Here is a 14857-nt window from a genome sequence, read left to right on the forward strand (position 1 = left end):
GGACACATGTTGATGTAGAAGAGACATGAAGAAGAGGGGACACATGTTGATGTAGAAGAGACATGCAGAAGAGGGGACACATGTTGATGTAGAAGAGACATGAAGAAGAGGGGACACATGTTGATGTAGAAGAGGGGACACATGTTGATGTGGAAGAGACATGAAGAAGAGGGGACACATGTTGATGTAGAAGAGACATGGAGAAGAGGGGACACATGTTGATGTAGAGGAGACATGGAGAAGAGGTGACCTTGATGCCTGTGTTCTTACCAGGAAGGGCGTGTGGTGTCCCAGAGCCAGGAACCGAAGCCCCAAACCGTGCAGAATGTTTATCATTCCTACGAGGAGACACAGATTCATCCTGATTAAATACCTTCATGGAGGAACACATTCCCTGCAGCACGCCTACGTGTGACTCGTTCGAGGAACACTTCACAAAAACCATATTCTTCAGTGGCGTGAACGACCCTGCACGACCTTGAAACTTGTGTTTTACGTGCATGCGGTGACAAAAGAACCCAAATACCAAACAGTCTCCGTTCACTTCAACGTCTCGAGGTTTTTCACAGCTTTGAGGCGGTGAGAAAAACAAAGCGTCTTCCAGAGTTATTAATACATCAATTAGATGATTATTATTTAACTTTTCTCTTCTTCCTGCATCTCTCGTGAACTATCAGCTTCGTCTCCTGCACCATTTCATGTTTTTACATTTTGTATTAAGCGTATTGTGTTGCATTGTAAGGTGTGTATGGCCAACAACCACATAAGCAATTGTGCATGTGTCAAGAAAGCCTTTGAATCGCTTTCTGTTTCCTTGTCCACAAATGGCCTCGTTAAGAGTCTTTTACATTACAGGTCACATGTTAGTCGCTTTTATCCAAAGTGACTCACATACTCCCATACATTCAAAACCCACCTGTTCAAACTGGCATTTTCCCTATAATCTGTACCCTGTGTCCTTCTGTGTCCTTCTGTGTCCTTCTGTGTCCTTTTGTAGTCAACTTCCTGTTGTTTGTCCTGTCTTACCCCGGCTGACACTTCACTAAATCCACTGTTTTAATTTGTAAGGTATAATTGTAAATGTAAATTGTAAATCTGTAACCCTGTAAGGCATGGGTCGGCAATAGGCGGCCCGCGGGCCATTATTGGCCCGCCAGCAATAATATTTGGCCCGTAATTTTGAGAATCAAAAATAAAATATTATTTTGAGATTTTTTTTTTTATTTTTTTTTATTTTTTACAACATTGGACCTTGAGTCGCACATCAGGGTTTCTGTTAGCCGGTAATTACCGGTTTTTATCTGGTAAAATTCCTTAAAAACCGGTAAATTCAAAACCTGTTGGTCAAAATGTCTGGTAATAATTAGGGAGGCTCCAATCGATCGGCCGCCAGACATTATCGGCCGATATTCACTCTTAATAGTTTGATCGGTGCTCTCTATAAAGGCCGAACAGGAGAGCTGGATCTGATCGATATGGACATAAACGAGAGTGAAGTATAACCGGACCGAGAGAGATCAGATCAGCTGCTGCATAATCACCTGAAGCCCCGCCCACTGTTTACCAGCTGCATGAGAAACTGACTGGCTGTCAGGGGAAAAGAGAGGATCCGTTTCTCCCGTGTTATTATCCAAAGTTAATGTAAACGTTTGAATAATGTACTTCATCTACTACAAGTAGTTTGTTTGAATGTAATAATTATGTTGTTTGTGGAATCATTTATTGAAAAATGAATCTGAAGTTTTCGATCTGTTACGATTATAAACTGAAGCAATATAACAATTACTCCCATTAACTGAGTTTTAAACATCAGCATATCCTGTCATAGTCCGGTGATTACCTGCTAACGGAAACTTTGCTACACCATTCTTATTATTATTATTATTGAAACATGACCGGTAAGTTTCGAATTTGTCCGGTAAAATAAAATCTGTCCCGACATACATTCATAATGTCAGCCGAGGGAGGGGAAGCGGCGCAGTGGAAGAGCAGAGCGCGAGGGAGAGCTGTCATCTTCCCTTTACAAGCTTCAAACATGTATTTATCGTGTGATTTTGGAAATAAAAGTTCCATATTCTGAAAGCCAAGACTTTGTTTATTTAAAATCAAACAAAACACCCGAAAAACTAGTTTTTTACGCAAATTCACGTTTATTTGGAAATGAGCCGTTGCGATTTCCGACTGATTTCGATAGAGCGGGTCACATATGGCAAATGTGTGGTTGTGGGGAACCAGGTCAATTAAAGTACTTATTTAACTATTAAATACATTGAGTTTGAGTAAAATACTTGGTTACTGATTAATTTAGGTTATAATATATTAAATTGCAAAGCAAAACATGCTGTAATTGATTTATTTTGTCCTTTAATATTTTTTAAAGGTTTTCAACCTGAAAGAATCCTAATGTGTCCTTGAAAAGTTGAAATAAAGAAAAGGAAAAAGGATTCCAGTTGTCCATGCGTCCTCTGTTGCCCCTCAAGCCTCTCTCACTCAAATAAATGCCAAAAACCCAGAGAACTTGACAATACTTATCAGAATAAAAGTATGTTAAATAACACTGCTCCCTAGTTAATAACTCTACTTTACTCAGTGGAGGCTCGTCCATCGAGGAAAGGGAGGACCATCCTCCCTACAATTTCAGAGAAAAATTAACTTTGAAGAGAACAATAAATACACCTCAATTTAAAAGATAAGTCTGTTAAAATACAGATAATAGCCCCGGCTTTGGGACTGAAATGGGGCTAGAGAGGACGAGCCTCCCTTTGGGCGGGTCTAGCCAGAGGCTCTGGATTGGGCGCCTATATCATCAGTGAACCAATCAGCGGATCTGACTGCGCATCAGAGTGTTGATGGGGAGGGTTATCAGCGATATCAGAGTTTTTTCTGAACCGGAGAACAGGGGCGCTGCGCCCTCTTACCAAAATCAATTCCTTGAATTAGGCTTCGATTATGTTCTGGCCCGCCATCTTGTGGCTCAGCAAAAAATTGGCCCACGGCCAAACTTACTTGCCTACCCCTGCTGTAAGGTGTCCTTGGGTGTTTTGAAAGGCGCCCCCCAAAATAAATGTATTATTATTATTATACTCAACACTGTGGGCAATCCCCACTGGAGCACTTTGGGGTGATGCTGACTGCAGTGGGGTTTGAACCTGTGACCCCCTGACCCAAACACCAGCGCACAATCCACTGCGCCACACGCCTTACCCCACTGCGCCACACCCCACTGTGCCACACGCCTTACCCCACTGTGTGATAATGAGGTCGAACAAAAGTGCAATAATCCCAACTAGTAGACATCACCTCTCGATATGATCCAGGTGCTTTTCCCCCACGCTGTGCTCAGCTGCATTTACAATGTTTCAAAGTGAACATCGAGATACAAGAATGCGTGGCTGGAAATGTAGCATTTTAGAAAAATGTTCTACTTGAATTTGTTTTTAACTTTTATTCTCAACAAGTCAAAGCTGAGCAAGAAGAAGAAAAGGGTGTTTTTGATTCAGCAGTTAGGCGTCGTGTCTATTAACGTCTGAATAAAACATGACTCAGCTGGTTCAACATATTCCGGTACCGATTGTATCGACAGCGTTCCTTCTGCCAAAACTCTTTCACAACAAGAAATCAATATAGGACATTAAATATATTCATACCTGCCACGCCGGCCCACTGACCGAACGCTACGATCCGGAAACCGTTAGCATCGACCATCTTCTCGTAGTCGATCAGACGAACCTCCTGAGAAGACAACGTTTTGAGTTTTTGTAGAAGGAGAGACGGAGATAAACAACAATATGGGCATTTTCGGTATCAGTAAAAATATACATTTTCATTTCCTTTTTCTGGATGTTTAGAGGCCCTTTTTCTGGATGTTTGGAGGCCCTTTTTCTGGATGTTTGGAGGCCCTTTTTCTGGATGTTTAGAGGCCCCTTTTCTGGATGTTTGGAGGCCCTTTTTCTGGATGTTTAGAGGCCCTTTTTCTGGATGTTTGGAGGCCATTTTTCTGGATGTTTGGAGGCCCTTTTTCTGGATGTTTGGAGGCCCTTTTTCTGGATGTTTGGAGGCCCTTTTTCTGGATGTTTAGAGGCCCTTTTTCTGGATGTTTAGAGGCTCTTTTTCTGGATGTTTAGAGGCTCTTTTTCTGGATGTTTGGAGGCCCTTTTTCTGGATGTTTAGAGGCCCTTTTTCTGGATGTTTAGAGGCCCTTTTTCTGGATGTTTGGAGGCCCTTTTTCTGGATGTTTAGAGGCCCTTTTTCTGGATGTTTAGAGGCCCTTTTTCTGGATGTTTAGAGGCTCTTTTTCTGGATGTTTAGAGGCTCGTTTTCTGGATGTTTGGAGGCCCTTTTCTGGATGTTTAGAGGCCCTTTTTCTGGATGTTTGGAGGCCCTTTTTCTGGATGTTTGGAGGCCCTTTATCTGGATGTTTGGAGGCCCTTTTTCTGGATGTTTGGAGGCCCTTTTTCTGGATGTTTAGAGGCTCTTTTTCTGGATGTTTGGAGGCCCTTTTTCTGGATGTTTGGAGGCCCTTTTTCTGGATGTTTGGAGGCCCTTTTTCTGGATGTTTGGAGGCCCTTTTTCTGGATGTTTAGAGGCTCTTTTTCTGGATGTTTAGAGGCTCTTTTTCTGGATGTTTGGAGGCCCTTTATCTGGATGTTTGGAGGCCCTTTATCTGGATGGTTTGAGGCCCTTTTTCTGGATGTTAAGAGGCCCTTTTTCTGGATGTTTGGAAGCCCTTTTTCTGGATGTTTGGAGGCCCTTTTCTAGATGTTTGGAGGCCCTTTTCTAGATGTTTGGAGGCCCTTTTTCTGGATGTTTAGAGGCCCTTTTTCTGGATGTTTAGAGGCCCTTTTTCTGGATGTTTGGAGGCCCTTTCTCTGGAGGTTTAGAGGCCCTTTTTCTGGATGTTTAGAGGCCCTTTTTCTGGATGTTTGGAGGCTCTTTTTCTGGACGTTTGGAGGCCCTTTATCTGGATGTTTGGAGGCCCTTTTTCTGGATGTTTGGAGGCCCTTTATCTGGATGTTTGGAGGCCCTTTATCTGGATGTTTTGAGGCCCTTTTTCTGGATGTTAAGAGGCCCTTTTTCTGGATGTTTGGAGGCCCTTTTTCTGGATGTTAAGAGGCCCTTTGTCTGGATGTTAAGAGGCCCTTTTTCTGGATGTTTGGAAGCCCTTTTTCTGGATGTTTGGAGGCCCTTTTTCTGGATGTTTGGAGGCCCTTTTCTGGATGTTTAGAGGCCCTTTTTCTGGATGTTTGGAGGCCCTTTTCTAGATGTTTAGAGGCCCTTTTTCTGGATGTTTAGAGGCCCTTTTTCTGGATGTTTGGAGGCCCTTTTTCTGGATGTTTAGAGGCCCTTTTTCTGGATGTTTGGAGGCCCTTTTTCTGGATGTTTGGAGGCCCTTTTTCTGGATGTTTGGAAGCCCTTTTTCTGGATGTTTGGAGGCCCTTTTCTAGATGTTTGGAGGCCCTTTTTCTGGATGTTTAGAGGCCCTTTTTCTGGATGTTTGGAGGCCCTTTTTCTGGATGTTTGGAGGCCCTTTTTCTGGATGTTTAGAGGCCCTTTTTCTGGATGTTTGGAGGCCCTTTTTCTGGATGTTTGGAGGCCCTTTTTCTAGATGTTTAGAGGCCCTTTTTCTGGATGTTTAGAGGCTCTTTTTCTGGATGTTTGGAGGCCCTTTTTCTGGACGTTTGGAGGCCATTTATCTGGATGTTTGGAGGCCCTTTTTCTGGATGTTTGGAGGCCCTTTATCTGGATGTTTGGAGGCCCTTTTCTGGATGTTTTGAGGCCCTTTTTCTGGATGTTTAGGAGGCCCTTTTTCTGGATGTTTGGAGGCCCTTTTTCTGGATGTTAGAGGCCCTTTTTCTGGATGTTTAGAGGCTCCTTTTTCTGGATGTTTGAGAGGCCCTTTTCTGGATGTTTGGAGGCCCTTTTCTGGATGTTTGGAGGCCCTTTTTCTGGATGTTTGGAGGCCCTTTTTCTGGATGTTTGGAGGCCCTTTATCTGGATGTTTGGAGGCCCTTTTTCTGGATGTTTGAGGCCCTTTTTCTGGATGTTTAGAGGCCCTTTTTCTGGATGTTTGGAGGCCCTTTTCTAGATGTTTAGAGGCCCTTTTTCTGGATGTTTGGAGGCTCTTTTTCTGGATGTTTGGAGGCCCTTTTTCTGGATGTTTGGAGGCCCTTTATCTGGATGTTTGGAGGCCCTTTTTCTGGATGTTTGGAGGCCCTTTATCTGGATGTTTGGAGGCCCTTTTTCTGGATGTTTAGAGGCCCTTTTTCTGGATGTTTAGAGGCCCTTTTTCTGGATGTTTGGAGGCCCTTTTTCTGGATGTTTAGAGGCCCTTTTTCTGGATGTTTGGAGGCCCTTTATCTGGATGTTTGGAGGCCCTTTTTCTGGATGTTTGGAGGCCCTTTTTCTGGATGTTTGGAGGCCCTTTTTCTGGATGTTTAGAGGCCCTTTTTCTGGATGTTTAGAGGCTCTTTTTCTGGATGTTTGGAGGCCCTTTTTCTGGATGTTTGGAGGCCCTTTATCTGGATGTTTGGAGGCCCTTTTTCTGGATGTTTAGAGGCCCTTTTTCTGGATGTTTGGAGGCCCTTTTTCTGGATGTTTAGAGGCCCTTTTTCTGGATGTTTGGAGGCCCTTTTTCTGGATGTTTGGAGGCCCTTTATCTGGATGTTTGGAGGCCCTTTTTCTGGATGTTTGGAGGCCCTTTTTCTGGATGTTTGGAGGCCCTTTTTCTGGATGTTTAGAGGCCCTTTTTCTGGATGTTTAGAGGCCTTTTTCTGGATGTTTGGAGGCCCTTTTTCTGGATGTTTGGAGGCCCTTTTTCTGGATGTTTAGAGGCCCTTTTTCTGGATGTTTAGAGGCTCTTTTTCTGGATGTTTGGAGGCCCTTTTTCTGGATGTTTGGAGGCCCTTTATCTGGATGTTTGGAGGCCCTTTTTCTGGATGGTTTGAGGCCCCTTTTCTGGATGTTAAGAGGCCCTTTTTCTGGATGTTTGGAAGCCCTTTTTCTGGATGTTTGGAGGCCCTTTTCTAGATGTTTGGAGGCCCTTTTTCTGGATGTTTAGAGGCCCTTTTTCTGGATGTTTGGAGGCCCTTTTTCTGGATGTTTGGAGGCCCTTTTTCTGGATGTTTAGAGGCCCTTTTTCTGGGTGTTTAGAGGCCCTTTTTCTGGATGTTTAGAGGCCCTTTTTCTGGATGTTTAGAGGCTCTTTTTCTGGATGTTTGGAGGCCCTTTTTCTGGATGTTTGGAGGCCCTTTATCTGGATGTTTGGAGGCCCTTTTTCTGGATGTTTAGAGGCTCTTTTTCTGGATGTTTGGAGGCCCTTTTTCTGGATGTTTGGAGGCCCTTTATCTGGATGTTTGGAGGCCCTTTTTCTGGATGTTTGGAGGCCCCTTTTCTGGATGTTTGGAGGCCCTTTTTCTGGATGTTTAGAGGCCCCTTTTCTGGATGTTTAGAGGCCCTTTTTCTGGATGTTTAGAGGCCCTTTTTCTAGATGTTTAGAGGCCCCTTTTCTGGATGTTTGAGGCCCCTCTTCTGGATGTTTAGAGGCCCCTTTTCTGGATGTTTGGAGGCCCTTTTTCTGGATGTTTGAGGCCCTTTTTCTGGATGTTTGAGGCCCTTTTTCTGGATGTTTAGAGGCCCTTTTTCTAGATGTTTAGAGGCCCCTTTTCTGGATGTTTAGAGGCCCCTTTTCTGGATGTTTAGAGGGCCCCTTTTCTGGATGTTTGGAGGCCCTTTTTTCTGGATGTTTGAGGCCCTTTTTCTGGATGTTTAGAGGCCCTTTTTCTGGATGTTTGAGGCCCTTTTTCTGGATGTTTAGAGGCCCTTTTTCTGGATGTTTGAGGCCCTTTTTCTGGATGTTTAGAGGCCCTTTTTCTGGATGTTTGGAGGCCCTTTTTCTGGATGTTTAGAGGCCCTTTTTCTGGATGTTTGGAGGCCCTTTTTCTGGATGTTTAGAGGCCCCTTTTCTGGATGTTTGGAGACCCTTTTCTGGATGTTTGGAGACCCTCACCTTGCTCAGCAGGTCCTCCAGCAGCCCCATGTTGGCCTCCTGAGCTTTGATGGTGTGGGAGAAGAAAGCGTACGTCTTCCTGGGGATAATTTTCTCCTCGGGGGGTCGTTTCACCCCGATGATCAGAGACGCCTCGGAAAGATCCTCCTGCACCACGGCACCCGCCCTCAAGTAGTACTGGAAACAAAGAAAGGGTCAATGCAAGCTCCAAGAAGCACTCAAACGTATATACAGTTGCATTTAAGACAATTAAATAAACTAAAAGTGATCATTTGATCCACAGCGGGAAATGTTAGAGCATAAATCACTATTTAAATTAAATTAACACAAATTATAATGATATATAAAAGGAGAATGGAGGCCGACTATTTTCTCAAAGTAGATTAAAAATAAGCGTATATTTGAAATGATGTAGTTGTTGGAAATAACTTGGAATAACTTCCCTGCGGTGTCTCTTGTGATGTAGCATTTCTAATCATTAGCTTAATGCGAACACACAGGAGCAGTGGACGTGGAATAAAGCAGTAGTAATACAAATAAATGGGATATTAAAATGACAATGTTAAATAATAGTGCAAAAGACACTTAGAAATTGCCTACGGTACGTCTTGCAGCCATGTGCAATATTTAATTTAGACATTATTTGAATATAATTTAGGTAATTGTAAAACAAAAAACATTTTATTAATTTACATTTTTTGAAAAGCATGTCTCTTTTAGAATCAGGTGGGTCTTCTTCAGTAGAACAGTTTCTTTACACACTGATATACACCTGAACATCAGAACGAGAGGACTCTTTAAAGTAGAGACACTACATACTGATATACACCTGAACATCAGCAGGAGAGGACTCTTTAAAGTAGAGACACTACATACTGATATACACCTGAACATCAGAACGAGAGGACTCTTTAAAGTAGAGACACTACATACTGATATACACCTGAACATCAGCAGGAGAGGACTCTTTAAAGTAGAGACACTACATACTGATATACACCTGAACATCAGAAGGAGAGGACTCTTTAAAGTAGAGACACTACATACTGATATACACCTGAACATCAGAAGGAGAGGACTCTTTAAAGTAGAGACACTACATACTGATATACACCTGAACATCAGGCAGGAGAGGACTCTTTAAAGTAGAGACACTACATACTGACATACACCTGAACATCAGCAGGAGAGGACTCTTTAAAGTAGAGACACTACATACTGATATACACCTGAACATCAGCAGGAGAGGACTCTTTAAAGTAGATGCACTACATACTGATATACACCTGAACATCAGCAGGAGAGGACTCTTTAAAGTAGAGACACTACATACTGATATACACCTGAACATCAGCAGGAGAGGACTCTTTAAAGTAGAGACACTATATACCTGAACATCAGCAGGAGAGGACTCTTTAAAGTAGAGACACTATATACCTGAACATCAGCAGGAGAGGACTCTTTAAAGTAGAGACACTACATACTGATATACACCTGAACATCAGCTGGAGATAACTCTTTAAAGTAGATGCACTACATACTGATATACACCTGAACATCAGCAGGAGAGGACTCTTTAAAGTAGATGCACAACATACTGATATACACCTGAACATCAGCAGGAGAGGACTCTTTAAAGTAGAGACACTACATACTGATATACACCTGAACATCAGCAGGAGAGGACTCTTTAAAGTAGAGATACTACATACTGATATACACCTGAACATCAGCAGGAGAGGACTCTTTAAAGTAGAGACACTACATACTGATATACACCTGAACATCAGCAGGAGAGGACTCTTTAAAGTAGATGCACTACATACTGATATACACCTGAACATCAGCAGGAGAGGACTCTTTAAAGTAGAGACACTACATACTGATATACACCTGAACATCAGCAGGAGAGGACTCTTTAAAGTAGAGACACTATATACCTGAACATCAGCAGGAGAGGACTCTTTAAAGTAGAGACACTATATACCTGAACATCAGCAGGAGAGGACTCTTTAAAGTAGAGACACCACATACTGATATACACCTGAACATCAGCAGGAGAGGACTCTTTAAAGTAGAGACACTACATACTGATATACACCTGAACATCAGCAGGAGAGGACTCTTTAAAGTAGAGACACTACATACTGATATACACCTGAACATCAGCAGGAGAGGACTCTTTAAAGTAGAGTGAATATACTAAACCAGGTGTAACTTTAAAGGACGTTGCCTCCGTGTTTCTGCTCACCTTCTCGTGGATAGCTCTCCGATTGGACGGCTGCAGCAGCACTTTGACTCCGGCGTTGGTCAGCTCTTTGACGTGTTTCGGTGCGAGCGGCGCCCTCCTCTCCCAGGGGTTGATGTCCTCGCGGCGGATAGCCATGACGGCTCGATGGTGGTCATATCTTCGCTGAACCGAGAGGCAGCAGCGCGACCTCTGACCTCCGTGACTGAGGAGTCTGAACATGGCTTCAGAATTGGGGCGACAATTAGTCCATCAACAGAAACATATGTGATTTCCAGCCCCTCAAATAAAGAGATTTCCTGCTTTTCTATGCATTTTAGGGTTGCCAGAAACTGACCATGATCAAAATCGATTATACGGCAGCCCTGGCGAATAATAATCGATTATTCGACCGACCTACACCCAAAAAAAATACATAAAAAAAAATATATATATTAATAAAATCGATTTTTAAAAATAATATTCGATTATGGAGACTGTTGCGAATATTCGAATAATCGAATAATCGCTGGCATCCCTGCATTACATTAGATAACATAAGATTAACTTAAGTGAAGCAAGTAAACAAGGCATTACTGCTTTAAAATAAATACAAACAGTAACTATTTTCATATAAAAAGTGAGGGATATATATTTATAGTGTATCCTTATCAAATAAACTCTATAAATACACAGAATAAGTTAGTATTCATAGTAAAAGACCAACCTAAAATACTATGAACATGTATTATAGCAGGCATCCTCAAAGTACGGACTCACAACTGTCTCTGGACTCTGAGCAAATTATACTTTTCATATGTATTATCTGTGTTATCTGTATTATCTGTGTTATCTGTGTTATCTGCGTTATCTGTGTTATCTGCGAGACATCGCCACAACGCAACGAGTCAAAATGATCCGCTATGTCCATAGACTGCAAACAGCGCTCATCGGACATTCATGAGAGAAAGTCTCTAATGTCCGAGTGCAAGTGAATGCAGCACAAGATGCACGTCATGTAACCCCTCCCCCGGTCCTGGCGCGAGCGTGGACATCTGATTGGCGGCGATTTCATTTGAACGGGACGGCGCAAAACGAGAAGCATTCGGACCCAAGCACTGAAGGAATGAGGTGCGGTCTGACAGAGAAGAGACTGTCAGTGTGGCTGCACTCAGCATCGAATCAAAACGCACTAAAGCTGTTGATCTGAATACGTTTGTGAGGCGTTTTGCTGAACAAGATGGTAATCGCCGCATTCAGCTGCAATACACGTCAACTTGATGCTCTGCTCACGGATGAGCATACACACTATTAAGATGATGACCTTACGTGTGTAAATATATGTTTTTCTTTGAGGGGGTCTGCCCCCAAAAAACAGTTTTAAGTCCTGAGAAAGTCAAATAAGACGGTGTGTAAAACTACACTGCCCAGCCAACAGAAAGTAACCACTTTGATTGAACTAGGCCAGTAGGTAAGGACTTTCCACTGGATAATAACTGAGTATAAAAGAATGCATGACTGAAGTGATGGAGACCATGTGAAGGCAAACAAAAAGAGGAAATAACAGGTCAGATCAAGCAAATCCCCCTCAGATTCCACAGCAACCAGAAGAACATACATACTGGCTGGTGATTTGATTAATCAGCTTTGTGATGGAATACAAACATTTATAGAGCAATAATGGGGATGCTGAATGAAAGAGGGTGCAGCTCTGCGACTCTGAGGGGTCGAGCACAGACACAACAACAATGAAAACGGCTGCATACAGATTATTTTTGTTTTGCAACCTCGTGTTAAGAATCTTGTTGCAATTGTTTAAAAGTTTGAATGACCGTAATAAACGGACTTCTGTCTTATTGAAACATTTATTTTGGACCTTTAAGATTTGTATTTGAGTACCCCTGGATTATAGGATACTTTGTGAGTGGATATAAAGACACATTTTCATGGACCTTCAAAACTGAAACACAAACCATTCATTTTAAAAACAGAAATCTGCAAATAAACAGGTTACACAAATATTGATTAGCTGCAGCCCTTCGACACACACTGACTTACACAAAGCCAATAGAGATAATATCATAAAACAGCTCGGAGAGGTTTCTTTGCGCCGTGCATTGTTGTACGTCGGACAAAACAGAGTGGGAATAAAACCTGACAGTCAGGATGAAATATGACTCGAGAGGTCAGAGGTCGGGTACAGTGTGCTGCTGGGAGAGAGCGGCTGCAGGACAGCTGGTGTTCAAGGACCAGAAGAAACAACCAAACAGAAAAATACAACGCACTAGTTCAACTGCTGAGGACATCAAACACACCATGAAGGGTAAAAGACATGAGCAGCACATGCACAACAATACATATCCAGGCGTTTAGAATAAAGCCTCCTCCGAATTTGCACATATTTCTGAATATCTCTTCTGCACAGCCCTTCACTTTAAAATACAACACACTTCAGTTTGTCATATATTCATTGTACCGAGTGTTTTGGTATATTCTGTATATTTAAATTTGATATAAAAACGTATCTTTATGTCTTTTTAATGCTAAAGGTTTGACCTTCTCTTACAACTTATGTTGATTATGTTAGCACCATCGTAGCATCAAAGCTAATTCCTTGGAAACGTAGCTGTCAATAAACTTGATTCTGATTATTCCAGTTAATAACATCTTATTGTGAATGTGTGTAAAAGGTGCTCAGTGTAATACAGAGTGCTATTTTTGATATTGATATGACTCTGATAACTGTATGTTAAATATAAGAGTTCCGTTAGCATTTGGTTAGCATAGCTTAGCACATATAGCTTCCCTGTGTACATGATTGTTTTAACACTGGTTAGATAGATTAAACAAATGCTAATTGGTGGTTCAGGGTTACAAAGAGTATGATTGTTAGCGAAGTAGTTTAAATCAATTAAAAAACAGTACACATTTCCACCTGAATGAATTTGGCTAATTATTTGCTCTATTTTATTCCCATTTCCGCCCTTGATTAATCCCCGCATATTGAGGTACTTTCAATGTTTACCTTTAGTGGTTTCTACTCCTCTACAGTTCAGAGGTAAATGGTGTACTTTTCCTCCACTACTTAATACCTTTAGTTACTTTACAGGTGTGGATGAATGATGTGAAATATAATCAAGTGTTAACTCAGACAAACAAGATCTACTTCTACTTTTACTGAAGTACAAGATCTGAGTACTTCTACTTTTACTCAAGGACAAGATGTCAGTACTTCTACTTTTACTAAAGTTTAAGATCGGAATACTTCTACTTTTACTTAAGTACAAGATCTGAGTACTTCTATTTTTACTTAAGGACAAGATCCGAGTACTTCTACTTTTACTCAAGGACAAGATGTCAGTACTTCTACTTTTACTAAAGTCTAAGATCGGAGTACTTCTACTTTTACTCAAGGATAAGATCTGAGTACTTCTACTTTTACTCAAGGACAAGATATCAGTACTTCTACTTTTACTAAAGTTTAAGATCGGAGTACTTCTACTTTTACTTAAGTAACAGACCTGAGTACTTCTACTTTTACTCAAGGATAAGACCTGAGTACTTCTACTTTTACTCAAGTAACAGATCAGAGTACTTCTACTTGTACTCAAGGACAAGATGTCAGTACTTCTACTTTTACTAAAGTTTAAGATCTGAGTACTTCTACTTTTACTCAAGTAACATACCTGAGTACTTCTACTTTTACTCAAGTAACAGATCCGAGTACTTCTACTTTTACTAAAGTTTAAGATTGGATTACTTCTACTTTTACTCAAGTAACAGACCTGAGTACTTCTACTTTGACTTAGGTAACAGATCGTTGTACTTCTTCCCCCTCACAGACCTCATGTTGGAAACCCACTATGTTTGCTAAACACAATACTATAATCAATACTATAATCCTGAGCCTTGTCTAGTATTGACAGCCACTGTGTTAATATCAGCTACACGGCGATATTTAAATGTTATATAAACAATAAATCACAGTAGCTAAAGTGAAAGCCAGCACTGCCTCCCTCAGACAGGAGATTTAAATGGGTAACACAGGGAATGGACATTGAGGCACTTTAACCTCCAGCTGCAGACTCTTAGGTGAGATCCTGGGTCAGATCCAACACTTCAACACGCCCTCATGTTTACAGAACAAATAAAGTACCGATACTTGGATCGATCAGCGGCTGCATGTGGAGAAGCGTCCGGGTCAAACTCACCTTTTGTGGCCGGGCTTCAGTTCACCACGCCGGCTCCTGCTGAGGGAAAGTGAGGAAGGAGCTCCGGAGAGTCACGCAGAGGTGATCCTTCCGCACGGTAAACTAATCCGTTTCCGGGCAGACTTTCAAAATAAAGCCAGACAGCAACGTTTATGTTTGGAAAGAGAGTATTTAAACAACTTTACATCTAATTACAGATTATGATAAGACATTTTACGAGAAGAAAAGCTTTCAGTAAGAAGTTTTAAAGGCGGCGGATTCAGCTTATTTATATTTCCCAATATCACAAAGTGGTTTGTCTCACTGGGGTTTACAGATTAACATGAGTCACGGTGCTAAAAGATACATGCAATGACAAGAACAATGGACAAAGCAGAGTGTAAAATACACATCCAAAACATTAAATGAGATACA

At 41.7% G+C, this 14857-nt stretch overlaps 1 protein-coding gene across 1 annotated transcript in view; it reads right to left on the minus strand.

The window, feature by feature from the left end:
* Positions 1-14534, minus strand: part of aass (aminoadipate-semialdehyde synthase) — a 57774-nt gene extending 43240 nt beyond the window's left edge. Inside the window, exons 1-5 of the mRNA XM_034085592.2 lie at positions 14444-14534; positions 10257-10477; positions 8006-8182; positions 3648-3732; positions 271-338 (exon numbers count right to left, since the gene is read on the minus strand). Of these exons, the coding sequence (XP_033941483.1) occupies positions 271-338; positions 3648-3732; positions 8006-8182; positions 10257-10475 (549 nt within the window). The 5' untranslated portion in view covers positions 10476-10477; positions 14444-14534. The remainder of the gene's footprint in view (positions 1-270; positions 339-3647; positions 3733-8005; positions 8183-10256; positions 10478-14443) is intronic.
* Between the last annotated feature and the right edge of the window lie 323 nt (positions 14535-14857).

This window comes from Pseudochaenichthys georgianus, chromosome 6 (assembly GCF_902827115.2).
Source record: "Pseudochaenichthys georgianus chromosome 6, fPseGeo1.2, whole genome shotgun sequence".
NCBI lineage: Eukaryota > Metazoa > Chordata > Actinopteri > Perciformes > Channichthyidae > Pseudochaenichthys > Pseudochaenichthys georgianus.